The 26609-nt window shown below is 50.0% G+C and overlaps 1 protein-coding gene and 4 long non-coding RNA genes across 8 annotated transcripts; 1 reads left to right on the top strand and 4 right to left on the bottom strand.

Moving 5' to 3' along the window:
* Nucleotides 1-394: 394 nt before the first annotated feature.
* Nucleotides 395-4361, bottom strand: LOC147649397 (uncharacterized). Of its 2 annotated transcripts, XR_015279154.1 has the most exons (6): nucleotides 4273-4361; nucleotides 3326-3387; nucleotides 3204-3247; nucleotides 3068-3112; nucleotides 2155-2198; nucleotides 395-491 (listed from the first exon to the last, which is right to left on the bottom strand). It is a non-coding gene; the product is annotated as an uncharacterized LOC147649397 (long non-coding RNA). The 2 variants fall into 2 exon arrangements; XR_015279153.1 differs by lacking the exon at nucleotides 4273-4361 and having other exon boundaries at nucleotides 3326-3451.
* A 752-nt stretch (nucleotides 4362-5113) lies between these two features.
* LOC147649396 (uncharacterized) lies at nucleotides 5114-9597 on the bottom strand. The gene is made up of 7 exons (XM_086862619.1): nucleotides 8990-9597; nucleotides 8608-8692; nucleotides 6734-7859; nucleotides 6612-6655; nucleotides 6452-6517; nucleotides 6188-6267; nucleotides 5114-6117 (listed from the first exon to the last, which is right to left on the bottom strand). Exons 1-3 carry the CDS (start codon nucleotides 9516-9518, stop codon nucleotides 7754-7756), a joined length of 720 nt encoding a protein of 239 aa, XP_086718745.1. The 5' UTR covers nucleotides 9519-9597; the 3' UTR covers nucleotides 5114-6117; nucleotides 6188-6267; nucleotides 6452-6517; nucleotides 6612-6655; nucleotides 6734-7753.
* Nucleotides 8248-10957, top strand: LOC147649395 (uncharacterized). Its single transcript, XR_015279155.1, has 2 exons — nucleotides 8248-8371; nucleotides 10742-10957. It is a non-coding gene; the product is annotated as an uncharacterized LOC147649395 (long non-coding RNA).
* A 221-nt stretch (nucleotides 10958-11178) lies between these two features.
* Nucleotides 11179-16969, bottom strand: LOC147649394 (uncharacterized). 3 transcript variants are annotated; one of them, XR_015279156.1, is made up of 5 exons: nucleotides 16884-16969; nucleotides 15617-15689; nucleotides 15423-15531; nucleotides 15012-15106; nucleotides 11179-13724 (listed from the first exon to the last, which is right to left on the bottom strand). It is a non-coding gene; the product is annotated as an uncharacterized LOC147649394 (long non-coding RNA). The 3 variants fall into 3 exon arrangements; XR_015279158.1 differs by having other exon boundaries at nucleotides 15012-15103; XR_015279157.1 differs by lacking the exon at nucleotides 15012-15106.
* Nucleotides 16970-18504: 1535 nt separating this feature from the next.
* LOC147649393 (uncharacterized) lies at nucleotides 18505-21756 on the bottom strand. Its single transcript, XR_015279159.1, has 3 exons — nucleotides 21686-21756; nucleotides 19549-19645; nucleotides 18505-18590 (listed from the first exon to the last, which is right to left on the bottom strand). It is a non-coding gene; the product is annotated as an uncharacterized LOC147649393 (long non-coding RNA).
* Nucleotides 21757-26609: the final 4853 nt, after the last annotated feature.

Here is a 26609-nt window from a genome sequence, read left to right as displayed (position 1 = left end):
AGGTTAGAACCACTCGACACAAACACACACCCCCCTCCTACCCCACGGGAACTCGGTTCCCGGGGGGCCTCAAATTCAGCCTGCCTGCCGAAAACCTCGGTCCGGGGCCGGTCCGTGCCCAAACTTTGGCGATGACTGTCGCCTCGCAGACCGGCCGGGACTGAGGAAAAAAAACCCCAGCTGGGAGGGAAAAAAAAAAAAACCCCCCAGCTGGGGATTTTTTATTCTAAGTTTAAAAGTGAATTGCAAGTCCTGAAAAGCAAAAGCCATACATACCAGGTTAGAACCACTCGACACACATGCACACAAGCAGACCCTGACCCACCGACTCTCACAGATAGCCACACTCTGACACGCAGCAGGAGACTAACTCGCACAGTAACCGCAACCCTTATTTGAAACACTCTGCTGAACAAAATGCCCTGAGATATCTTCTCACTGCTGCTTCTCAACATCAAAAGGTAGATCCTCAGAAAATAGGCATCAGAGACCTGCAAAACAACACAAGGTGGTCAGTGAGGGATTCTATGGTAGCTATGACTCAGCCACCCTCTAGGCCCACACATTTTTTACACAAAAACCTCATAGAAAAGAGAAACTGTAACCTTTTATAATTGTTCCACCTAAATCTAACTATGTGCCAGGGCAGGGCAGCTCCAAACCAATGCAGTTCAAGTTAAGTTAAGTTACAGAGGCAGGCACAATGCAGTTCAAGTTAAGTAAAGTTACAGAGGCAGGCACAATGCAGTTCAAGTTAAGTAAAGTTACAGAGGCAGGCACAATGCAGTTCAAGTTAAGTAAAGTTACAGAGGCAGGCACAATGCAGTTCAAGTTAAGTAAAGTTACAGAGGCAGGCACAATGCAGTTCAAGTTAAGTAAAGTTACAGAGGCAGGCACAATGCAGTTCAAGTTAAGTAAAGTTACAGAGGCAGGCACAATGCAGTTCAAGTTAAGTAAAGTTACAGAGGCAGGCACAATGCAGTTCAAGTTAAGTAAAGTTACAGAGGCAGGCACAATGCAGTTCAAGTTAAGTAAAGTTACAGAGGCAGGCACAATGCAGTTCAAGTTAAGTAAAGTTACAGAGGCAGGCACAATGCAGTTCAAGTTAAGTAAAGTTACAGAGGCAGGCACAATGCAGTTCAAGTTAAGTAAAGTTACAGAGGCAGGCACAATGCAGTTCAAGTTAAGTAAAGTTACAGAGGCAGGCACAATGCAGTTCAAGTTAAGTAAAGTTACAGAGGCAGGCACAATGCAGTTCAAGTTAAGTAAAGTTACAGAGGCAGGCACAATGCAGTTCAAGTTAAGTAAAGTTACAGAGGCAGGCACAATGCAGTTCAAGTTAAGTAAAGTTACAGAGGCAGGCACAATGCAGTTCAAGTTAAGTAAAGTTACAGAGGCAGGCACAATGCAGTTCAAGTTAAGTAAAGTTACAGAGGCAGGCACAATGCAGTTCAAGTTAAGTTAAGTTACAGAGGCAGGCACAATGCAGTTCAAGTTAAGTAAAGTTACAGAGGCAGGCACAATGCAGTTCAAGTTAAGTAAAGTTACAGAGGCAGGCACAATGCAGTTCAAGTTAAGTAAAGTTACAGAGGCAGGCACAATGCAGTTCAAGTTACAGAGGCAGGCACAATGCAGTTAAAGTTACAGAGGCAGGCACAATGCAGTTAAAGTTACAGAGGCAGGCACAATGCAGTTAAAGTTACAGAGGCAGGCACAATGCAGTTAAAGTTAAGTTAAGTTACAGAGGCAGGCACAGTGCAGTAAAGTTAAGTTACAGAGGCAGGCACAGTGCAGTAAAGTTAAGTTACAGAGGCAGGCACAGTGCAGTAAAGTTAAGTTACAGAGGCAGGCACAGTGCAGTTAGTTTTACAGAGGCAGGCACGGTACAAGGCAGTCGCAGGTGATGTCTGCCGGGTGAACGCGGCGATAGCTGTGGATGCGAAGGCCGGTTCCTCAGACGAAAAAATCCACGATGACGTCGAGAGGCTGAGATGGCCGATGACATGAAACACGAGACAACGAGAAGATGGATTGGAACTGCCCTGCCCAGCAAAAGCTCTGGCGAGCTTGCAAAGAAACCCTCTCCCTTGGCTTCAGAGGGGCCCATCCCACTACAGCCCTGTCCTCTAACTTAACTTCAAAATGCCAACTCACCTGCTCATCTCTGCTCCTTGCCGTGCTCGGGGCAACACCAACTCCTGCAAAGACAGAAAAGAAAAAAGCACTGAGTTACTGTCACAATGCACAAGGTGGAATTCCCAATGTGGTTCCTTTATTCCATCTTGGACTACAAAAGCTTGTCAGCCAACCAGGGACTGAAACAGAAGAAAAACCACTCAGTCCCACCTCTCGTACTCAAAGATCCCCTGTAAAGTTCTGAAGACAGAGCCCTCAAACAAGTGTGGGGTGCTTTGCCCTGAGGCATGTGCTGTTTTTAAGAAATTCGAGTCACCTCCCTTGCTTTCTAGACACTGCTCACCGACGTGGCAGGCTAGGGGCGGCTGAGGCGAAACGTCTTTCCCCTGATAATGACTGCACGATAAACCTGCAGCCCCTTCTGTCTCTCAGAATCCTGTCCGTGACACCGATTCGTGTCAGGATCCACAAGGTGGGATTTGTGATGTGGTTCTTTCCTTCTATCTTAGAGAACTAAAGATTAGCAGCAAACCAGGGACTTTAAACAGAAAAACCTCTCAGTCCCACTTATCGTACTCAAAGATCCCCTGTAAAGTTCTGAAGACAGAGCCCTCAAACGAGTGTGGGGTGCTTTGCCCTGAGGCATGTGCTGTTTTTAACAAATTCGAGTCACCTCCCTTGCTTTCTAGACACTGCTCACCGACGTGGCAGGCTAGGGGCGGCTGAGGCGAAACGTCTTTCCCCTGATACTGACTGCACGATAAACCTGCAACCCCTTCTGTCTCTCAGAATCCTGTCCGTGACACCAATGTGTGTCAGGATCCACAAGGTGGGATTTGTGATGTGGTTCTTTCATTCTATCTTCAAGAACTAAAGATTAGCAGCAAACCAAGGACATAAACACCAAAACACACACAGAGCTTGCACCCACCTGTCCTCCAGCATCCTGGGCTGGGATATCTTGCAAGTAGACCACCTAAAATAAAAAAAACCCAAGGGATTAAAGTTATAGCAGAAACTGAGACCCCAGCAAGAACAACTGCTTCTCTCCACCAACCGAGGCTCACCTTCCACCTGCTTTGCCTTCCCCGCTGCTATCCGGCTTTACTTCCTAGAAATAAAGACAAAGAGCAGAGCTGTAACACAGTGACCGGTTCCAGCCCCGCTGCAAAGTAAAACCGTGACTGACCTTCTCAGGGGGACCCCCTCATCTGGGACAGGTGTTCTGCCAGGAGGTCAATCTATCTGAATCTGAAAGAAAGTTAGGAAAAAAGTCAAAGTGCTGCAGGGTAACTTCACAGCTCCAGACACCTGCTGCCAACATAAGAATACCAGCTAGACTCCAACTACAGCCCATATTACAAATCTCCAATTACAAGTGCCCGGGACTTGTCCTTAAACACCTACAACCGGGCTGGGCGCCAGGGCAGAGCAGCTCCGGACCAAATACCACCAGACACCCATGACACGTGAGACAAGGGGACATGACAAGGAGAGAAAACTCTCTGAGACAAGAAAGTCCTCATGAGGACCGAGAGAATGCTGAACGAGATGACCGAGGAGGGACCTGAGGCGAGCCTGCCGAGCTCCAGTGACCCCGGAGGAAAAAGATGCTAATGGAACAACTATTTTCCAAGAACCGCAAAGACGGATGCCCGAGAATCCTGTGGCTAGAAGCCTCTGCCTGCCTTTGAATCGGCACAAGTCCTTATCCACTGTAAAGAAACACTGCTGCATATAGCTGTTGACACAGCTGAGAACGAGACCTAAGAAAATATCCGATCACACGCGTCTAAAGACAGATGCGATTCTGACGCCTGTCCGACCTCCCGCATTGAAGCTTCGCCGGCGCCGGGCCGAGGAACGCAAAGATGGGAGATGAACGGAAGGACCCCAGGGTTTCTCATATACCCCTGGGAGGACTAAGGCAATAGAGATGTTACACAAGATGCACATAAGACACAGAAGGCACGAGAGACAAGTGACAACACACCCTGGGACTGCTCTGCCCTGCCTGCCTCAGCATTGCAAACCAAAGTGAGGCTTTCCCTCACTGGGGCCTATGGGGTCATTTCCAGAACCTCCCCTTCCCCAAAGCTCACTCAAAAACCCAAACCGATCTCAGTCCTGACCCACCGCCCTGCTTTGATCCCCTCTGTGGGCTCCACTTATCTCTCAGAGGGCTGAAGATGTGAGTCACGGCGAGAGGCCGGTCAGGAGCCAAACAAAGCCACCTCGCTGTCTGGGAAGTTCTTCTCTCACCGGGCTGTTGTCTCAGACAAGTATCATCACCTATGATAAAGAAAACCAAATATAAGTGCACAATCTTAGAGGCATATTCACCAAAACCCAACTCCTACTCACCATCTCTTAGGAACTCCCGGGTCCTCCGGCCACACGCTTCGGCCACGCTCCTAGGCGGATGCCGTCGTCGCAGGGTACGCCTAGGATAAACGGAGAGCAGGCGATGTAGCGTCGCTGAAAGTTGAGCGCGCCTTCGCCGCTCCTTCCAAAGCCCCCGACTTGCCGCGACTCCTCAGCCACGCCTAAAGGGTACCAGGACCGCACCGACACGTGGACGAGGTCGAGGCTTCGTCACGGACTCCGGTAATATTTGCTGGGGCTCACCAGAGAAGCAAACCGGGTCTCTTGGCAGGTCAGTGAGGGGGCCACAGCACAGCATCAGGAGGCAGCCTAAAACACACCAACAAGCAGGGATGCTTGGAGTTGCACCAGAAACTGCGACCCCAGCAAGAACAATGGCTGCTCTCCACCAACCGAGGCTCACCTTCCACCTGCTTCGCCTTCCCCGCTGCTACCCGGCTTTACTTCCTAGAAATAAATACAAAGAGCAGAGCTGTAACACAGTGACCGGTTCCAGCCCCGCTGCAAAGTAAAACCGTGACCAACCTTCTCAGGGGGACCCCCATCATCTGGGATGCAGTACTCTGCCATGAGGTCAATCTATCTGAATCTGAAAGAAAGTTAGGAAAAAAGTCAAAGTGCTGCAGGGTAACTTCACAGCTCCAGACACCTGCTGCCAACATAAGAATACCAGCTAGACTCCAACTACAGCCCGTATTACAAATCTCCAATTACAAGTGCCCAGGACTTGTCCTTAAACACCTACAACTGGGCTGGGCGCCAGGGCAGAGCAGCTCCGGACCAAATACCCCCAGACACCCGTGACACGAGGGGACATGACAGGGAGACAAAGTCCTCACGAGGACCGAGAGAATGCTGAACGAGATGACTGAGGAGGGACCCGAGGTGAGCCTGCCAGGCTCGGGTGACCCCGGAGGAAAAAGATGCTAATGGAAAAACTTTTTCCAAGAACCGCAAAGACGGATGCCCGAGAATCCTGTGGCTGGAAGCCTCTGCCTGCCTTTGAATCGGCACAAGTCCTTATCCACTGTAAAGAAACATCGCTGCACATAGCTGTCGACACAGCTGAGAACGAGACCTAAAAAGATCACGTGCTTCTGAAGACGGATGCGATTCTGACACGTGTCTGACCTCCCGAATCGAAGCTTCGCCGGCGCCGGGCCGAGGAACGCAAAGATGGGAGATGAACGGAAGGACCCCGGGGTTTCTCATATACCCCTGGGAGGACTAAGGCAAGAGACACATTACACGAGATGCACATAAGACACAGAAGGCACGAGAGACAAGTGACAACACACCCTGGGACTGCTCTGCCCTGCCTGCCTCAGCATTGTTAGCCAAAGTGAGGCTTTCCCTCACTGGGGCCTATGGGGTCATTTCCAGAACCTCCCCATCCCCAAAGCTCACTCAAAAACCCAAACCGATCTCAGTCCCGACCGCCGCCCTGCTTTGATCCCCTCTGTGGGCTCCACTTATCTCTCAGAGGGCTGAAGATGTGAGTCACGGCGAGAGGCCGGTCAGGAGCCAAACAAAGCCACCTCGCTGTCTGGGAAGTTCTTCTCTCACCGGGCTGTTGTCTCAGACAAGTATCATCACCTATGATAAAGAAAACCAAATATAAGTGCACAATCTTAGAGGCATATTCACCTAAGAGACTCCTACTCACCATCTCTTAGGAACTCCCGGGTCCTCCGGCCGCACGCTTCGGCCACGCTCCTAGGCGGATGCCGTCGTCGCAGGGTACGCCTAGGATAAACGGAGAGCAGGCGATGTAGCGTCGCTGAAAGTTGAGCGCACCCTCGCCGCTCCTTCCAAAGCCCCCGACTTGCCGCGACTCCTCGGCCACGCCTAGAGGGTACCAGGACCGCACCGACACGTGGACGAGGTCGAGGCTTCGTCACGGACTCCGGTAATATTTGCTGGGGCTCACCAGAGAAGCAAACCGGGTCTCTTGGCAGGTCAGTGAGGGGGCCTCAGCACAGCATCAGGAGGCAGCCTGAAACACACCAACAAGCAGGGATGCTTGGAGTTGCACCAGAAACTGCGACCCCAGCAAGAACAACGGCTTCTCTCCACCAACCGAGGCTCACCTCCCACCTGCTTCGCCTTCCCCGCTGCTTTCCGGCTTTACTTCCTAGAAATAAATACAAAGAGCAGAGCTGTAACACAGTGACCGGTTCCAGCCCCGCTGCAAAGTAAAACTGTGACCAACCTTCTCAGGGGGACCCCCTCATCTGGGACAGGTGTTCTGCCAGGAGGTCAGTCTGTCTGAATCTGAAAGAAAGTTAGGAAAAAAGTCAAAGTGCTGCAGGGTAACTTCACAGCTCCAGACACCTGCTGCCAACATAAGAATACCAGCTAGACTCCAACTACAGCCCATATTACAAATCTCCAATTACAAGTGCCCGGGACTTGTCCTTAAACACCTACAACCAGGCTGGACGCCAGGGCAGAGCAGCTCCGGACCAAATACCCCCAGGCACCCGTGAGACAAGGGGATGTGACAGGGAGAGAAAACTCTCTGAGACAAGGAAGTCCTGACGAGGACCGAGAGAATGCTGAACGAGATGACCGAGGAGGGACCCGAGGCAAGCCTGCCGGGATCAGATGACCCTGGAGGGAAAACATGCTAACGGAACAACTATTTTCCAAGAACCGCAGAGACAGATGCCTGAGAATCCTGTGGCTGGAAGCCTCTGCCTGCCTTTGAATCGGCACAAGTCCTTATCCACTGTAAAAAAACACTGCTGCATATAGCTGTTGACACAGCTGAGAACGAGACCTAAAAAAACATCCGATCACACGCTTCTAAAGACAGATGCGATTCTGACGCCTGTCTGACCTCCCGCATAGAAGCTTCGCCGGTGCCGGGCCGAGGAACGCAAAGATGGGAGATGAACGGAAGGAGCTGGGGTTTCTTATAAGCTCCTGGGAGGGCTAAGACAAGAGATATGTTACACAAGATGTACAGAAGATACAGAAAGCACAAGAGACAAGTGACAACACACCCTGGGACTGCTCTGCCCTGCCCGCCTCAGCATTGTTAGCTAAAGTGAGCCTTTCCCGCACTGTGGCCCCAGAGGCCATTTCTCAAAACTTCCCCCCCGCATAGCTGACTCAAAACCCCTAACCGGTGTGAATCCTACCCCACCGCCCTGTTTTTATCCCCTCTGTGACCACAGCCCTCGTCTTATCTCTCTGAAGTGAATCTGTGCGAGGGGACGATCCGCTGCTAAGGAAAGCTGCTGCGGGGGCGGTTCCCTTTTGTGTTACGATGAATCTGCTGAGAGAATCTGAAGTATCGCACTTGATGTGACCTAGAACTTCTGGAAATTCTCCTAAAAAAAAAAAAAAAAAAAAGCCAAGAAGAAGAGTCATTATAAAAGCATCTTATTGCCCCTGAACCCCCAACACAAAACCATGAACTTAAATACTCCCTGTATTCAATATTGTTTTCTTCGAGGTGTTTTCAAAACTTCTGCTGCTTCAAATGCCCAAAAAGATGCCTGCTCTTAGCAGGCTGAAGCAAATTGAAAGAGCCTCTTCACTGAAATGAGAGAGGAGCTCTTTACCCCTGCTGATTCCCCTGGAAGGAATAATGCCCCTTAGCACAGCCTGGGGTTAATATACCCCTAATTGGGCCCGCCTCTTTTTCCCACGATGCCTGGGAAAGGGGAGGCGGCAAATCCCAGCGGGTATAAAGGCCCTCAGAGGGACCATAGCTGTTTGGCTCCTCTGAGTTAAATTTGAGGTAAGGAGCTCTGCGTAGAAGAAAACTCTTTGCAAAAAAACAATGTTTTCTTTTCTGCTACAATTACTCAGGACAATGGAGCAAAGGAACAAAAAAAAGGTAAGAAGAAAAACTTTGTGTTTCAGCGGTGTTGCCAGCTAAGTTGGATAATTTATGGACTTCCATAATTATTTTTCAGTGATTACTAAGTAGCACTCCACCTGTGATTAATTAGGGTGGAGAAGAATAGTATTGATTTGAATGGTGTCTCATAGGGACCTTTAATCAGGGCTGTCTACATTCTAAATGAAAATAAGTAAAAGAATGGACTCCCAGGTGGCATTACCATTACATACCTGCTGGCCTCGCTCCCGTCGCAGATATTTGGTGCCCGGGTGTGGGTAGAAGTGCCCTGAAATGCAGCTTTAAACCCTTGAAATGCTGGAAAAGGCAACGCTTAAAATGAGCAAATGGGACAGCTAACTCCATTTAAACAAATACAGTGGTAAAAAAATGGCTTCTCCCCTTTAATTTAATCCCCTCAGATATTGGGGAAAAGAGTGGTTTTCCTCACTTTAAATCTCTCTGGTGATGGAAAAGGGGGCATTTTGCCCTTAATTCAGATCCATAAGGAAGCATCATCCATGCTTTCCCGTTCCACTTAAAGTGGGAAAAAATAGAAAATGGGCAGTCTCTGTCAGTTGATACCTCTAACAGCACAGAAAAAGCACAGTTTACCTCCAATTGAGACTATTAAAATTGCAGGGGAAGTGGATTCCTCTTCAATTTGAACACAGGCAATTGTGGAAAAGGAAGCTTTTTCCCTCAGATTAAACCCCTTTTTTCCTGATAACCCATCCCTTTTTTGGGGCTCTGAAGAGGAAGTGGTGAGGTAGAAGAGGAAAGTTGAAAACTGTCGTTGTTTCGCGTTGTCGGGGAGAGTTGTTGGCGTAGCGGATACTGACGAGATCTGTGCCGGTGTTAGCAGCGGGGCGGAGACAGGCGGGGGCCGTGTGCCGGCGTTGGGTGGCTTCGGTGGGGCACGCGGGGACGTGAAGACGCATGGCGGGGACTGGACGGTGGCTGGGCTGGGCGGTGGCAGAGGCGACGCGGGTGTCAGCAGTTGTAGAGCCGGTGTCCCGTCCCCTTTTCTCCCCCTCCGCGGCTTGAGAGGCTGGTACGAAGGGCGGTAGAAAAGCTGCGGGCGGGCACGGGGCAGCCGTGGGTAGCGGCAGGAGCATCGGCGATAGAAGCGGTGACTGCGCATGCGTGGATGACGTCAGCGCCGTAGGGCAGCATGGGGGAGTGGTGGACGGCAGCGCGAATTTCGGGTCGGCCCGCACCGCACAGAATAGTGTCGGTGGGCGGCGGCAGGGCCGGCGGCCCCACGGGCGCCGGGAAAGCAGAGCCCGCGGGGCACCAAGGCGGCGCGGACGGCGCGGAGGGGGTGTAGGGGAGCTGAGCTGCGGGAACCGCGATGCCGAGGGCGGGCGGGGTGGCGGAGCCGGGAACCACGGTGTCGGCGGGGGAAGGGGGGACCGCGGGTTTAACTTGAATAGTTCTTTAGGCTATTCTTTAAGAATAGCTAATTCTTTAGCTATTTCAGAGCTATTTTAGGATACTTCAACATATTTTAAGGTCAGTCAGAGGGGACGCCCTGTGAAAATGTAGAGTTTTAGGACTGCAGAGGTAGGCTTTGGTAAGGGGCCGGTTGTGGTGCCGTGGGTTGGGTCCCATGCTGCTGATCCAAAGGTGATTTTCCAGGTCCGGTGAAGTTGCTGAGGTTAGACTCATGAATAGACGCTGGAGGTTTGGTCTGAGGAAAATCCTGCACTAGAAAACTCACGACACAATTTTGGTGATGTTGATTTGTCAGAAGTGTTTATAACATCGAGGGCAGCCCGAGTTCGAGGTGGGGAGGGCTAGAGTCCAGAAGGAACCCTGCGCCGTTCATAATTCTAGGAGGCAGAAGCCCGCTCCCAGCCACTGGGCCCCTGGACTCAAATGGCAGCCCTTTTAAAATGTAAAAAAACCCTCCTCTCGCCCTCCCTCCCCGACTGTCAGTTTGTGAGAGGCGTTTGGCAGTCCAAGGGCAGCCTGAGTTCTGGATGGAGGCAGCTCGGGTCCGGGAGGAATCCTGCTCCGTTTGTAATTTTGGGACGCAGAAACCCGCTCGCGGCCGCCCGGCCGCTGGACGTGAATGGCACCCCTTTTCCATGGGAAAGAAAACTCACCTCTGCAGGTTCCTGATGTCAGTTTGTCAGAGACGTTTGGCACTCCAAGGGCAGCCCGAGTTGTAGCTGGGGGTGGCTTGGGTCTGGGAGGAATCCTGCTCCATTCGTAATTTTCCTAACCCTCTAACCTTAACCCTGAACCCTAATCTTAACCCTAACTCTAACCTTAACCTTAAACCAACGTGGGTAGAAAGAAAATCATTAAAATTTTAAAATATATTCTCAGTGTATGTATCAGAAGTTTTCCTTCTTGTAGAATTCTACAAAACCCAGAATGCACTGGCCTCATCAGAGATGTCATCCTATGGCATGCCCAGAAAAACTGGATTAATGGGACCGAATCCTGGCGGCAAGCACTGAAACCGGTAGGAACTGGTGTGGGACATCAGACGCTAAAGCCATACAAGAGCTACAGCTGGTACTAAATTGTTTACAGCTATTTTCTATACAAATAAAAAGTTGTTACCACTGACATCTGTTTTATAGATATCACTTCTCAAGTCCCACTGCTGGGCTCAACCTCACTGAAGGATGACGGGAGGGAGTACACAGTGCTTCATCTTTCACTGTCAGCCCTCAAAACCACTTTCACAAAAGAAGGAAAAAAGCACGTATCCTGTTTCTAGATGGCTCCTGTGGGTTTGGACACTATCTGTTATTAACATAAAAGTCAGGAAACAAAATCATGACATCTTTTAGGTCAGAAAAAACCTTTATGACCATCAAGTCCAACCATTAACCCGGGATTGCCAAGGCCACCGCTAATCCTTGTCCTCGAGTGCCACGTGCACCCATTTTTTCAATCCCTCCAAGGATGGTTACTCCACCAGTGCCCTGGGCAGCCTGTTCCAATGATGGACAGCCCTTTTGGTGAAGAAATTTTCCCTAGTATCTCATGTAAACCTCCCCTGGTGCAACTTGAGGCCATTTCCTCTCATCCTGCTGCTTTACTTGGTAGAAGAGAGAATCATTTAGGTTAGAAAAGACTTTTGACATCCTTGAGTCCAATGTCAGGATCTTTCACTGGTCTCCAGGGTATGGTGTGATGCTTTTCATTTTCAGGTGAATGAAATAAGATCCCTGAGGCAAAGCTGTGCTCCCTGCATATCAGACATACCAAAATACTTCCGTACAGCAGCCTTTTGATATGTCTGACACCCAGACTCATGCTGGGCCTGCCTAAGTGTCATCCTTGAGAAAGCTTTCGTCCCTTTAAACATTCATGTGCCCTTTCTTCTTCTCATGTATTTTTACTACTAACAGGTTTCCCAGCTGATAACACAGCAATGAGTACATTATTCAGCCTGGATTGCTGACTTGACTGCTGGCAGTCTCCATTACAGCAACATCTTCCAACACTTACGGGTGAGGATCCCAAGCTTCATCTGAGTGTCCAGGCAGAACGTGGCTGATGCTGCAGGGCGTAATGGGGAGAGGCAGTGGGATGGGACTAGAGCCAGGGATCTCTGTCCAGACTCTACTCGGCACTGGAGTACACAAGCCCAGCTCCTCCAGTCCCCTGTGAGCCCCAGGAGATGCAGGGGAAGCAGGAGAAGCTTCTTGGGGCTGAAGTGACACTTGTGCTTCTTTTATTATATTACAGAGCTGCTATCAGAGTGCCACATCCCTTTCCCTCTTATCCCACATGAACTGTGAACTGAGCAATTATCTCTGTATTGTACAGGAGAGCTGTGAACCTTAATTAATTTGTGGGTTTCAGTTCTTTGTGCTCTCAAAATGCAGTGTGTTTTATTCCTTCACTACTTCACAGTTAATAGCATTATTTATTTGAGTCAGAGTAGTCCCCACCAAGCCTGTGTGATAGTGGGTTCCCAATTCTGCATGATACACTGGGCAGGCACATTTGGGAGAAAACCTCCAATGGGCCCTCCCCACCCCGGGAAGCAAACATACGTGGCGGTTCCCAAAAACCAAACCTACTGCCAGGCTTAAAGGCACCACTGAGAGCTTGTCCCTGTGGCAGTGAAGGGCAGGCTGTGAAGGATTGCAGAAAATGCCTTATTACCACAAAATGACGTGGCTCTGGTTTTCATTATTTTCACTCTGTGGGGAAAATCCAATGTGGTGAAGCTGGTGGCATATCAAGGGCAGGGCCAGCAGCAGCAGCTGTGTCTTTCCCAGGGAGAGCAGAGCCAGACATGCTCACAGACTTCCCAGGCCAGCCTTTGGGCATGCACCAAACTGGGACGGGAGCCCGTGCGCTGACTTGCCGACAGCCAGAATGGGGCTGGCAGAGATAGGAAAACCCCAGGGCTTGTGGCGCCTCCGCACACTGGATCTGTGGGCCGCTCCAAGCTCTTTACACACCGCTAACTCATGTATTTCCCTGATGCATAATTCATACCTTTTTAGCAGAAGGTAAAAACTTCATAACTGTTAACGTGCAAGTGTTCATTAATGTGAGTATGCCATACAGCCCTTGGATTTGGAAGGCGCTCTTGAGAAAGAGCCAAAGTCTGTGAGCAGATTTTTTTTGAAAGCTCAGAGGCTGGTGGGCACCAGTCTCCAAATGATTCTCCAGTGGCTGCTGCTTCATCCCGGTTCCGCTGAAGAACTTGGAACATCATAGAAGCAGAAATAAACAAACAGATAATTTCCTCTATACAAGGCATGGTGCTGGATGTGCTGTATATTCCACGTCTCTGTCCTGCACAGAGAAGTCAACCAAGCACAGAAGGGAGATAAGAGCATTTGTTCCCACAAGGAACATGGAGAGGATGAAAAACAAGTTTTCTGTTGTGTTCCATGCAGGGCTGTTTATAATGCCTGTGACTATTTTTAAGCCTGAGAAATGAAGGGCTGCCAGCTGCAGCTGAGGGAAGGTGCATTGTATTCTGGAGCACTGTCAGGTGAACAGAGCAGATACTTGTTACCCAGCAGCCCAGCCAGCACAGGGACATTGGTGACACCACCCTCCCCATCCCTCTCCTTGGCAGAAGTCTGGCTGCAGGCACTGTCCTGGTAAGTGGAACTGCGTGCCTGCTACTGGGCTGACACCAACATTCACGGGGACAATGTCACTGTGAAAAACCTTCCAAAAGATATTGCTGGGTGGAAAAGGCAATCTCTAGGTGTAGAGGAGGAGCAAGTTCTGCTGTTGCTGCTGCCTGTTCTGTAAGACCATGTTTGGCGGTATGGAGACATGGGCAGGATGAAGGCGTGGGCAGGATGGAGGCACAGATGGAATGGAGGCACAAGCAGCCAGGAGTACCCTGCCCCTGTTGGAACAGAGGAAGGATAGCTGCCTGTGAGGCTGCCCCAGGAACCAGGGATGGAGAGCAAATCAGAGAACATCAGAGATACTCCAGCTCCTTTGGCAAGGTGAACAGCCAGCCCCTTACAATCTCTCACCCCACTGCTGACACACAGGAACTCCTGGATACTGACAGCAGCTATTTTCAACAGCCTCTGACACAGTAGAGTGAGAAATAATTTCCCAGAGCCAGAATCTCTCTTTTGAGTGTTTTGGAGAGGTCTGAGGCCACCCAAACTCATGCTGTAGAGTATCATGGACTCTGGAACTGGCTCCCCAGGGAAGTGGTCACAGCCTGAAGCCTGACAGAAGTCAAAGAAGCATTTGGAAAATGCTCTCAAGCAGATGGTGGGATTTTGGGAATTGTCCTGTGCAGGGCCAGGAGGTGAACTCAGTGATTCCTCCAGCAGCAGGATGTGTCCATCATCCAGTGTCTGCGCTATGGGGACTCAGGAATAGCAGACAAAGATGTCAGTGCTTTGAAGGACTCCAACCAGGGGCAGGAATCTTTCAATGAACCTCCTTGGCCAGACTCAACTTCCTAGAGGTAACAGAGGGGTTTTGCTCCAAAGTAGAAATTCCCAAACACTGCTGACGGCCCCACCCCAGTCGGACCAGTCACACCAGGGATCACAGCCCTGGCCAGAGGCACAGCTCTGAGTCTGGGCAGGGCTGCGGGGGCAAAGAGCTGTGCTGGGAGCAGCCCCTTGGCAGGGACACTGCCCACAGGGATACCCCCAGTGCTGTGGGGCAGTTCCACTACAGAAATAGTTTTAGCAGTTTGGACTCACTGGTACAATGATAAAGTAAGGAAACTTCCAAATTAAACCCCACAGGGATATCCACTGAGGGGAATTTCATTTGCTGACATACCTAAGCCATGGCCAAGGTTGTACAGGACAAGTGTCTCAGCCACTGTTGCAAGCACCGGAGGGACTCTTACTACAGAATCATGGAATCATTAAGGCTGAATGGCAGAAAACATTTCCAAAAAGGGCTGGAAGCAAACGGCTGTGCTGAGGGGAAATTCAAAGGGCAGGGCAGAGCTTGGGATTGCAGCAAGACCATCCAAGTGGCGCTGGCTTTGGCAAAGCAGCACCTGTAATTTCATGCTCATCCAGCCCCCAGGCTGGCCGAGCTGTGCAGTTTGTGCAGCACAGAGCAGCCCTCAGCCCTGGCCAGCAGCCCTCGCTGACACCCAGGGTTGACCCACGCCCACCCGCACCACCGCTGCCCACTGCTCCTGGCTCACCTGCCATCCCTCTGCTGCCAGAAGCAAAGACCAAGGAAAATGTCTGTATTTACCACTGAGAGCTGCCTGAAACCTTCCTCAGACCTCCAGACCTGCTAATCCAAATGACAAGTGATTGTCAAAGTAGGAGCTCAACCCAGTGCACAAGTTTAGACCTTTCCCATGGTTTTGGAGATATTTGTGCACAACCAGGCAGGCTGGGCTTAACACACACTCCAGTGGAAAAGGGCAACTTCCCAGACCTAGACCTGGAGCAAAGTGTCCGGGGTGGCTCGTTTTCATTGCTAAATCCCCCAGAAAACATCCACAAGCAAAACAGAGAAAGGGACTTGGAACAGAAGAATTTGAAAGCCTAAACAAAGGTCAAACCACAAGTGTTTGAGCAGTGTGGGAAAAGCTGCCTGCCCTTACCTCCTTTTCCAAAGGACATCATGCCATGTTCTTATTTTACCTCCTGCAGTAGTGACAGCCTTCCCAGCCTCACGGTAGCGCAAATGTCTTGTTGAAAGCTCCAAACAACCTGCCACAATGTCAGCAGATGCCTGTACTTGTGCAACGCCTGCCTGCCCCAGCGCCGATCACTATTTGCTAATACAATTCCTTACTTTTCACGTCAGTGCGCTTCTCCGGTGCAAACAGCAAGTTGGGAGGTGACCCTGGTTAAAGGTTCCTGATAACCTGTAGCAAGATAGTGACTTGGCTTATTTTCACTTACATATTTCCCTGGAGAAGCTGTAGCTGTCAGGAACCTGGATTCAAGCAGAAGTCCATAAAATCTCATGCAGTGTCTACCTGAGCTGAGGAGGAGGAGCTGGACATAAACTGAAACTGTTTGGACACCAAAAGCACTTGGCAAAATAGAAACAAAACGCAACTGGTCCCCATGATACGCAGCCAGCCAAACCACTGCCTCTAGTGTCCAGTTTCCCGACTGGGGATATTAGCTTGAGGGGGCTCAGCCAAGCCCCTGCTCCCAGCCCGCTCCACGCAGATGCAAGCCAGGGATCACAGTCCCGTTCTCCCGGAGGGGTTGGAAGGCTGGGGCTGGGTTTAGGGAGGTTGGCGGCCACTGAGAGACTTGGCTGCCAGAGTGCTAGTGCTGGAAAAGGCCCCGCAGTCATGCTTTTGGAATGCTCCCCTGCTCCTAAGACATTACACAATTATTTCCCCGCCCCGCAAATCCCCCTAATATAAATGTTTAAGAATGAGCTCAGCAGTAAAGAAAGGGAACTTTTTTTCCTTTTTCTGAAGAAAACACAGAGCGGCCACTCCATAAGCAAGGCTGTCCATGGGGACACTGCTGGAGCAGGGGCTGTGGGGACGGATGTGGGATGGGGCAGCAGCCCCCAGGCTCCCATCCCAGGTCAGACACTGCCTGGGAGACTAGGCAACTTGGGACCCACAGCCCAAGGCCACCGTCAAGGGATGACAACCCGCATCAACGAAAGTGCAGCTGACCCACCCTCACCACACCCAGGGACCCCCACCCCACCCTGTCGCACTGCACCCCACCCAGCAGCCCAGCTGGGCCACCCACCCTATGCCCCATTCCCCCACCCTTGCACTGACCCCACACCCCAGTAACCCCAACTTTGAGCCCATACCTGACCAGAGGCAGTAACCCCACACCCCATTAGGAACGCAGATCTCAGTCCCTCCAAACCCGACAAGGAAACCCTGACCCCAGTTCCCCCAAGCCCCAGCAGTAACCACGAAGCCCTGTTTCTCCGGACTCCACCAGTAACTTAGACCCCACCACAACCAGTAACCCAGACCTCAGTTCCCCCAGATCCCAGCTCGGGCCCCCCTCCCCACCAGTATCCCCCCGTCCCCGGCTGTCCCCGCTCCGCTCGGCTCCCCCGGACCCCGCACCTCTCTCGGCCTCTGCCCGGTCCCGCTCCCTTCTCCAGTTCCGTCCCGGCCCCGCCGCGCGGCTCCGGGCACCGCCCCGAGCGGGGCCGTACCGTGATGGGCTGTACCGAGCCGTGATGGGCTGTACCGAGCCGTGATGGGCTGTACCGAGCCGTGCGGGACTGTACCGGGGGCAGAGCGGGAACGCGGGCCCGTGCGGGGCCGGGCGGGGCCGAGCAGACCCGAGCCGACCCGACTCTACCCGAGCCGTGCCTACTCGCGTCTCTACCCGAGCCGTGCCTACTCGCGTCTCTACCCGAGACGGGCCTACTCGTGTCTCCCCGAGGCGACCCGAGCCGCGCCGACCCTACCCGAGCCGACCCGAAGTCAAAGAAGCATTTGGAAAATGCTCTCAAGCAGATGGTGGCATTTTGGGAATTGTCCTGTGCAGGGCCAGGAGTTGAACTCAGTGATTCTTGTGGATACCTTCCAGTTCTGTACTGCATGATTCCAGAATCACTGCAGTGCCTCGACCAAGCTGTGGCTCTGTATAGTGCCTCCCCATGGCAATCCCAGCAACCACTAACACAGGTCTGCCTGGCTTCCCTGAGGAGCTACTCTCTCTCATGTCCTGGAGGTTTGATGTGTGTTCATCAAATTGAAAAAGGATTTAAAAATAAAGGAGTATCATAAACACCCTAAACAATCAGATCTATATAGCATGTTGTCAATATAGATAACATTATTTAAATAATAAGCTCAGAACTTTCACCTGTAAATTAAAACATCTTATTGAAATATATGCTGATTACAAGGCAAATGTCTTTGTTTTAATTATCTTAATTATGGGCTTTTAACGTCAAGAATCTGAATAATAATAATAATCTGAATAATTAATATAATAATCTGAATAAAATAATCTAAATAAAATAAAATAAAAAATCGTAATAATCTGAAATAAAAACACTCATAAATGGCAGCATGTAACAACAATAGCTGCAGCTGCTGGCACTTGGACTGGGCTGTCAGGGTGAGGAATTATGTGATTCCTGGGGAGGGCATGGTGGGTGGTGGGTGAGCAGGGAGACTGTAGGGCTGAGAGCAGTGTCTGAACATACCTGTCACATGAAGTGATGGTGGCAGCTTGGACTAACTGCATTTATCATCCCCAGTTGTATAGCTCCCACCCCTGAGTACTGCACGTGGGGGAGAGTTGCTTGCGAGTGGGAAGAGAAGGAGACTGGGCTGGTGCATGTGTACTCAGTTAATTAATTTTAATTAGTTAATTAATTTAGTTAGTTGATCAGTTTTCCATTGTTTTGTCCTACCTGGGTGAGGCACAGCTGTGACTGCTGCATCCCTGGAGAAATGCTTGCCATGGCCCAGCTCTGAGAAAGGCCTATCAGCTGTGCCCCTTCCATGAATGAGTCTGACAGTGCTTGGGGCAGAAGATCCCACAGCCACAGGGTCCAAGCAGCTACCTCCTGCAGCATGTGCCTCCTCACAGGGCACTGAGCTCAGTCCATGGGCACTGGGATATTAGGCAAAGCCATTTCCAAGCAAAGCAGAGGTGCTGATCTCTGCTTCTCAGTAGACAGGCTGCAATTCCCACTCCACAATGGTATGTGGAGAAGGAGAATTAACTTGCATTTTCTCTGGTTCACCACTAGCAATTTCATTCCCCCTTTTGGGCTCCTGCTTCCACTCCCATTGCCTGTGCCTGAAAAACTAATTTTCAGACGCTCATTAGGATGGTGTGTCATTGGAGTGTCCTGCCTCATCCTCAGCACACTGTGTGCTCAGTTGTCCTACTGCCTTTAGAAGTGCCCCCAGAGAGGGTTTCTGCTATGCTCCCAGCCTTGCAACGCATTTTGGAGAAAACCAGTGAGCTGAAGGGCAGATTGGCAGACAGATTCAGATTGTTTTTCTTTTCTAGCTGGACATATAGAAATAGGAAATCTTTAGAGACCTTGAAAAGGAAAAGTACTTCCCTCTGAATTGCTAAACTGATGGCATGGCTAAGAATAGCCTCTGAAGGGAGAGGGAAGATGAATGACATGAGGCATTCGGCACCTTTTCTTACTGTGCACTAGTTGTGAAATTTAAAAAGTGAAATATCAAGGCATGTGCAGGCGAAGAGGAATGGCCAGTCACGCTGTGGACGTTTGGAGGAGTGTGTTATTATGTAAAGCAAATTGCGGAAAGGTTAGCAAATACCACTGCTTCCCTCAGGAGCTCTTCTCTTGCCAAAGCCATTAGTGCATTGGCAGGATAACAGATCCTCTCTGCTAATTCTCTAGGTCATAAGCAAATTGAGACAGAAAAGCTGATCTGCTATCAATCTACATTAGGCACAGGAGTCCAGCTCACCTGTCCAGCAGCCACTGGTTTACAGAAAGTTTAAGGCTGGAATATCAAATTATAATTAAACTGATCCCATTTTGCTCACTGCTCAGGCAGGCTGGGCATAGAGCTCTGGGACAGGGCTGTACAATTCTTGCTCTCCCCAGGTGAGAGCATGGCACAGGGAGGGCAATTCCTCAGACAGTGCCCCGGGACTTCCACCGTGCTGCTTCATCCGTTCAGGGAAATCCATGGCCATGGTGTTGCAGCTATGCTCCATGTCCAGGGGCTCTGGGGTTGCGGCCCCACAGGGAGGGCTTGGATTCAGGCAGTTTGTGCTTACCTCAGAGTCTTGATGCCAGCTCACAGTTGTGCAGCTTGCAATTTGGAAAGGGACAGATCAGGGAAATGTTGCATATGGGATGTGGGAAACTCCTTCCCTAGAGAGGAAGGGGTGAGTGAGGGCAGGAGGAGGCAGAGTTTTTTCTAGAAACAACCCAAGTATCTCCCAGCATAGGCAGAAAGAGTTTTCGATAACCTCAATATAAACTGCTTAGTGCGATTAAAACAACCCGCTCTCATGGAAGGGAAAACAATCCTCCCAGGGAGGATTAAGCCCAGGTCTGGAGCCCCTCCCTCCATGGACACACCAGTCTGTGGATGAGTACCCTGGGCATGGCAGGTGCTGGGACAGTGGTCTTCTCTGCCATGCGTGCAGAGAGGTTTAGCCTGGATATTAGGTAAAGGGTTAGGGTTAGGGTTAGGGTTAGGGTTAGGGTTCTAGGTTAGGGTTCTAGGTCAGGGTTCTAGGTTATGGTTCTAGGTCAGGGTTCTAGGTCAGGGTTCTAGGTTATGGTTCTAGGTCAGGGTTCTAGGTTATGGTTCTAGGTCAGGGTTCTAGGTCAGGGTTCTAGGTTATGGTTCTAGGTTATGGTTCTAGGTTATGGTTCTAGGTGGCCAATCACAGCCGCCCTTTGAATCCAGGCGCGGTCCCGCCAAGCAGGTGGTTGAGCACTTGAACAGGGTCCCCAGGGAATGGTCATGGCCCCAAGGCTGCTAGAGCTCAAGAAGCATCTGGACAATGCTCTCAGGCACAGGGTGGATTTTGGTGTTCTGTGCAGGGCTAGGAGTTGATCTATGCAGATCCCTTCCAGCTCAGAATATTCTGTGCTTCCATGATTTCAAACACAAGTGGTGCCTGCAAAACCTCCAGAGTCACATTTGCAGTGAACAAAGACACCCACCTGCACATCATTTCAAATCCTGCCTTTGATCTCAGGTTCCGGTAACAACCTTCTTCCCGTCCAATTACTTGTCTTACAATTGACATAGAAATATTAAATTCCTAAGAACTAAAGCGCTTTCAAAGTATAACCTACTTTCAAAGTAGACAAGATTTATCGTGGAAGCATTTGCTTTCTAGTCCTTGACATTATCAAAGTCACTGATGCCTCATCGGCAGCTCCACAAATGAGGCCTCCAAACACAATGTCTAGTTGCCTTTTGCTGAGCACTGTTTGCTGGCTGAGCTCTGATGATGGCAGTCTGGCACAAGTCCAGATTTTTGTTGGTGTTACATTTGGTCAGGGTGTGATTTCAGCAGAGGAACCCCAGCAAAGGCATTTGCCATTGCAGGGAAAGGAAGTCAAACAGCCATCGTGGAAGTGCTCCATCCCTGGAAGTGTTCAAGGCCAGGGCGAAGCAACCTGGTTTAGTGAAGGTGTCCCTGCTCATGGCAAGGGTGGAATGAGATGAGCTTTAAAGTCACTTCCAACTCAAACCATTCTGTGATTCCATGATCTTTCAGAAGCAGCAACAGCAGGACACAACTGAGCAAAGAACAATTTGGCAAATGCTACTGTAGCAGGAGTCTTGACCTACAGATATCACTACAAAGTGACTATCCCAGAGGAGGACTTCCCTGTAAGGGTCACACCACTGCCTCACAGCCACATCCAGCCCCTTCTGCCTCCCTGGTGGCACTAGAGCTGGTCCTGGCTGAGCCCCTCTGACTGTGTGGCAGGTGGTGGCCCTGTGACCATCCCCTATGACTCTATAACCATGTGACCATGGTGTGCTGTGGGCATCCTTCTGCTGCCACACACTTCCAGGCGCAATCAAGTCTGTCCTGCACCCCTCTGACCATTGCTGAGTAGCAGAGGCAGCCGCTGGCAATGTGGGCTCACTGCTGCCAGCCACAGCATCCAGAAAACAGCTCAAATTAAAACTGGGAAACCTTTGCAATGGAGCAAGCACCAGGCTTCTGGTGGCGGCAGCAGCAGCAGCAGCAATGGTGCCCCTGGTCCACACCTCTGCCTGGTCCCAGCTCTCATCATAAATTGCTGCACTAACCTACTTGGAGAGGCATTAACTTTCTCTCCTAAAACAAGGTGCAATTAGTTGGGCTTAAAAGAACACCAAGCGGTGCTAATTACTCTCTAAAAGATGAATAGAATTAAGCCAGAGAAGCAGAAAATTACCTTTGTGGGAGATCTGTTGCAGAGTTTAACTGAACAAGGATGGTAGCTGGACTGACAATGAAGAATTTGTCTTTTAACACCAGTTCACAAGCACCTTGACTATCGCCTTTTGTTTGCTCCTGGAAATCACCTAGAGTTTTAATTAATAATTAAACAATAAATAATAACGTGCAATTAAATAATTAATCAATATTTACTTAATGATTAATAAATAATATTTAATTAATATTTAATTAATAATCAATAAATAATAATTAATAAATATTAGCTAACTAACAAATAAATATTAAATATTTAATTAAATAATTATTGATAAGTAACATTTAATTAATATTTAATAGTATTAAATAATCATTAGTAAATAATAACAATCTAATAAATAATAAATATTTAATTAAATAATGATTAACAAATAGTATTTAATAATAGTAGATAATATTTAATCATTATTTATTAATATTTAGTTAAACGAATACATATAAAGATAACAATATATCTTGTTAAAAGTAATTGTAATTAATAATAATTTTATTATTTTAATAAAATGAGCAAAACAAAGCAATGTAATAAAGAAAATCGTTATTATTTTAAATAAAATCAAACTAAAATAATAAAAACGAAAAAACCCCAGCTTTATTCCCAATATTTTAAACATTATCTTCAATCCAGAAACTACAAAACAGCTCCTCTCTGTCCCGCAGAAACAACAGCTCGTCTCCCTGTGCCACTCCAGACCCTGCACCCACCCTAGGGCCTATAAGCCCACCCCAGAGTCAATGTCCCAGCCCCACAGTGAATTCAGCAGCAGCCCTACAGTGACTATCAAAGACACAGACAAAATCCCAGCACTGCCAGCATTTCAGCTCCCATGTTACGGTCCCATTATTTTGCCCCTACCCATCTTGTTCTATTTCCAGTCACAGGACCCAGCCCCAACATCCATATCACAGGCCTACAGTGATTCCAGCACACAGATCCTACAGTGGCAATTGCATTATCAGTCCCTATCCCAGCCCCACAGTGAATTCAGCAGCAGCCCTACAGTGGCTATCAAAGACGCAGGCAAAATCCCTAACCCTAACCCTAACGCATTTCAGCTCCCATGTTACAGTCCCATTTTTTTGGCCCTACCCATCTTGTTCTATTTCCAATCACAGGACCCAGCCCCAACATCCATATCACAGGTCTACAGTGATTCCAGCACACAGATCCTACAGTGGCAATCCCATTATCAGTCCCTATCCCAGCCCCACAGTGATTTCAGCTCTTGGCCCACAAGTTTTATTTCACTGCAAGCTCTTCTTCCAGCTCCAGATGCGTGTTTCTTCAAATCCTTGCCATGGATTACCATTTGGATACCCTCAAATCAAACCCATTATATGGCATCGATATTTTTCCCCTTCCAATTAAAATCGACCAAAGGGATTCCCTGTCAACTGATATACCTACCACTCGGAAAAAAGGCAGGTTTTCCTCCTATCTGTACCCTCAAAATCACAGGTGAAAGGGGACTCCCCCCAGTTTAAACACAGACAATAATGGAGGAGCAATTTCTTCCCTCAATTTTATCTCCTTTATCCTGATAGCCCCTATTTTTTTTCTGAGGGGACTGGGGAGAGAATCCCAAAATGAGATCAAAAGGGGGAAGAATAAAAGTCCCCCCTTGCAAATCCACGCTGGCTCATCTGCTGTTTCTTGGCACAAACGTTTGTCCCTCGACACCTCCTTTAAGCAATGCTCCGCATCCGAGTGCATCCAGGTGATCCCCCAGACCCTATGAGATGCTCCCAACATCGTTCCATGAGACACCTCCGGGAGCCCACCATAAACCCCTCTCCTCCAGCTGCTCCGTACCTAAGCGAGCGGAGGGAAACCCTCCCCCTGAAACATCCCCAGGCAGGACCCGCTCCCTCCTCATCATCACTGCTCACAACTGGGGCTTCCCTGAGCCCTCATCATCCTCACAGCTCAGCTTGTGCTGTTGCCACCCCAAGAACGAGGGCAGGGGCAGAATGAACTTGTTGCTCGTTCCCTGGACAGCTCATTCCCTGCACCTGACACACTGGGGCACCAGGATTTCCTTGCTATGGATGGGTTAGGGTTAGGGTTAGGGTGCTCAGCACCATTCTGAGGGTGCAGGATGAGTGCTGAGGGTGCAGGATTAGTCCCAATGGTGCTGAGCACCATACCGAGGGTGCTGAGCACCGTCCAGAGGGTGCTCAGCACCATCCCTAGGGTGCTCAGCACCATCTCGAGGGTGCAGGATGAGTCCCGCGGGTGCAGGATGAGTGCCAAAGGTGCTCAGCACCATCTCGAGGGTGCTCAGCACCATCTTGAGGGTGCAGGATGAGTCCCGAGGGTGCTCAGCACCGTCCCGAGGATGCTCAGCACCATCCTGAGGGTGCAGGATGAGTCCCGGGGGTGCTGAGCACCGTCCCGAGGGTGCTCAGCACCATCCCGAGGGTGCAGGATGAGTTCCCAGGGTGCTCAGCACCATGCTGAGGGTGCTCAGCACCATTCCGAGGGTGCAGGATGAGTCCCGCCGGTGCAGGATGAGTCCCGAAGGTGCTCAGCACCATCCCGAGGGTGCAGGATGAGTCCCCAGGGTGCTCATGACGCGGGGACATGAAGACGCATGGCGGGGACTGGACAGTGGCTGGGCTGGGCGGTGGCAGAGGCGACGCGGGTGTCAGCAGTTGTAGAGCCGGGGTCCCGTCCCCTTTACTCCCCCTCCGCGGCTTGAGAGGCTGGTACGAAGGGCGGTAGAAAAGCTGGGGCTGCGGGCGGGCACGGGGCAGCCGCGGGTAGCGGCAGGAGCATCGGCGATAGAAGCGGTGACTGCTCATGCGTGGATGACGTCAGCGCCGCAGGGCAGCATGGGGGAGTGGTGGACGGCAGCGCGAATTTCGGATCGGCCCGCGCCGCACAGAATAGTGGCGCTGGGCGGCGGCGGCGGGGCCGGCGGCCCCACGGGCACCGGGAAAGCGGAGCCCGCGGGGCACCAAGGCGGCGCGGGCGGCACGGAGGGGGTGTAGGGGAGCTGAGCTGCGGGAACCGCGATGCCGAGGGCGGGCGGGGTTAGGGTTAGGACGGGGGACGGTGCAGAGCACCCTCGGGACTCATCCTGCACCCTCGGGATGGTGCTGAGCACCCTCGGGATGGTGCTGAGCACCCTCGGCACTCATCCTGCACCCTTGGAATGGTGCTGAGCACCCTCGGGATGGTGCCGAGCACCCTTAGCGCTCATCCTGCACCCTCAGTGTGGTGCTGAGCACCCTCGGGACGCATCCAGAATCTTCTGGAAGGCGCTCAGTACCCTCGGGATGCATCCTGCACCCTCTGTATTGCGCTCAGGACCCACAGGGAGATCTAGAACCTCAGCACCGCTCAGCACCCAGGGGTATAGTCTAGAACCCTCAGGGTGGCTCAAGAACCTTCTGGAAGTCTTTCAGGAACCTTTCCTGGACCTTTGGACCCAAACCTGCACCAATCTCCCTCTTTTTTTTTTCCCCCTTTTTACCCCATTTTTACCCTAAATTTTGTCTCTTTCCCATTTTTGACCCAAATTTAGCCTCATTTGAATCTTTGGGTCCTCTTTGGAACCAAATCCAGACGAATTTGGGGATTTTCACCCATTTTTGCCCCAAATTTTGTCTCTTTTTTCCATTTTTATCCCAGATTTTCTCTTTTTTTTTCCACTTTCCCCCGAAATTTTGTCCTGTTTCACCCATTTTTTCTTCAAATTATCTTTTTTCTCAGTTTTTAGCCCAAATCTTTTTTTTTTCACTTTTCCCTTTAATTTTCTCTCTTTTTTCCCATTTTTATCCCAAATTTTCTCTTTTTTCCACTTTTCCACCAAATTTTGTCTCTTCTTTTTCCCCCCTTTTCTTTAGATTTTCTCTCTTTTTTTGGTTTTTCCCCCAAATTTTCTTTTTTTTTCCACTTTCTATTGGAGTTGCAAAAACACTCGCTCGCGGTGAGAGACTTCTCCAGGGTCAAGCTGTTCAAGTATAAGCGATTTATTATAAGAGTTAAAGGAGGGGAGACCCGTGTCCGCCACCAGCCTTGGCGTCCACGTGGTCTGGGGGAGGGGAGAGAGAACAGGTAGAGCAGGGAAGGTGAGGTTGGAAGGGAGAGGAAGGGAGTAAGAGAGCAACAGAGGGAAAGAGCAGGGAAGGCGAGAGGGGTAGGAACAGGGAGAGGGGGCTGAGAGTTAAGAGGGGGGAGAGGGGAGAGGGGTAAAGGGAGGAGGGAAGAGAGAAAAGTAAAGAGGCAAGAGGTAAGAGTAAGAGTAAGAGTAAAGAGCAAAGAGCAAAGAGAGCGAAGTTCTTGTTACAATCCAATATATCTTTTTCTATCGTGAATATTCTAATTACCAGAAACCAATCACCATGAGACACACCCACTAAAGAATTTACATACAACCTATGGGCTTCCCTATATTAACATACAGTGTTGCATTTTATACTCTACAGAGCTTTACAAGTTCTATCCTCGTTTCTTTACCTCTGGACTTTCCTATCAACAGGACATTGGTTTGTCAGCAGGGATTCTCCTTCAACTGGCTAGGCTATTTTCCTTTGGTCATATAGTAACTCAGTATCTTATGATTCAAAGCAGGCTTTCATTTCTATCTCAATTCTAGGCCTCATACCTTCAGAATCTTTTGTTAAATAAACACATTCAGGTTTCCCTGCTTCATCCTCCCCAACATCTTTCCACCCAATTTGGCCTCATTTTCCTTTTTTAGCCCCTTTCCCGCACAATTTTCTCCCCCTTTTTCTTCCTTTCCCCATCTTTCAGCAATTTTTGACCCAAATCTGAATTAATTTTGGATTTTTTGGGCCATTTTTGACCCAAATCTGGATTAATTTTGAACTTTTTTCCGGGTTTTACCCCAAATTTTGGCCTTTTTTTGCTCATT

This window comes from Cyanistes caeruleus, chromosome 25 (genome assembly GCF_971803275.1).
Source record: "Cyanistes caeruleus chromosome 25, bCyaCae1.hap1.1, whole genome shotgun sequence".
In the NCBI taxonomy this organism is placed as follows: domain Eukaryota; kingdom Metazoa; phylum Chordata; class Aves; order Passeriformes; family Paridae; genus Cyanistes; species Cyanistes caeruleus.
Note: the sequence above shows the minus strand (reverse complement) of the source record. Positions and strands in the feature narration are given on the sequence as shown.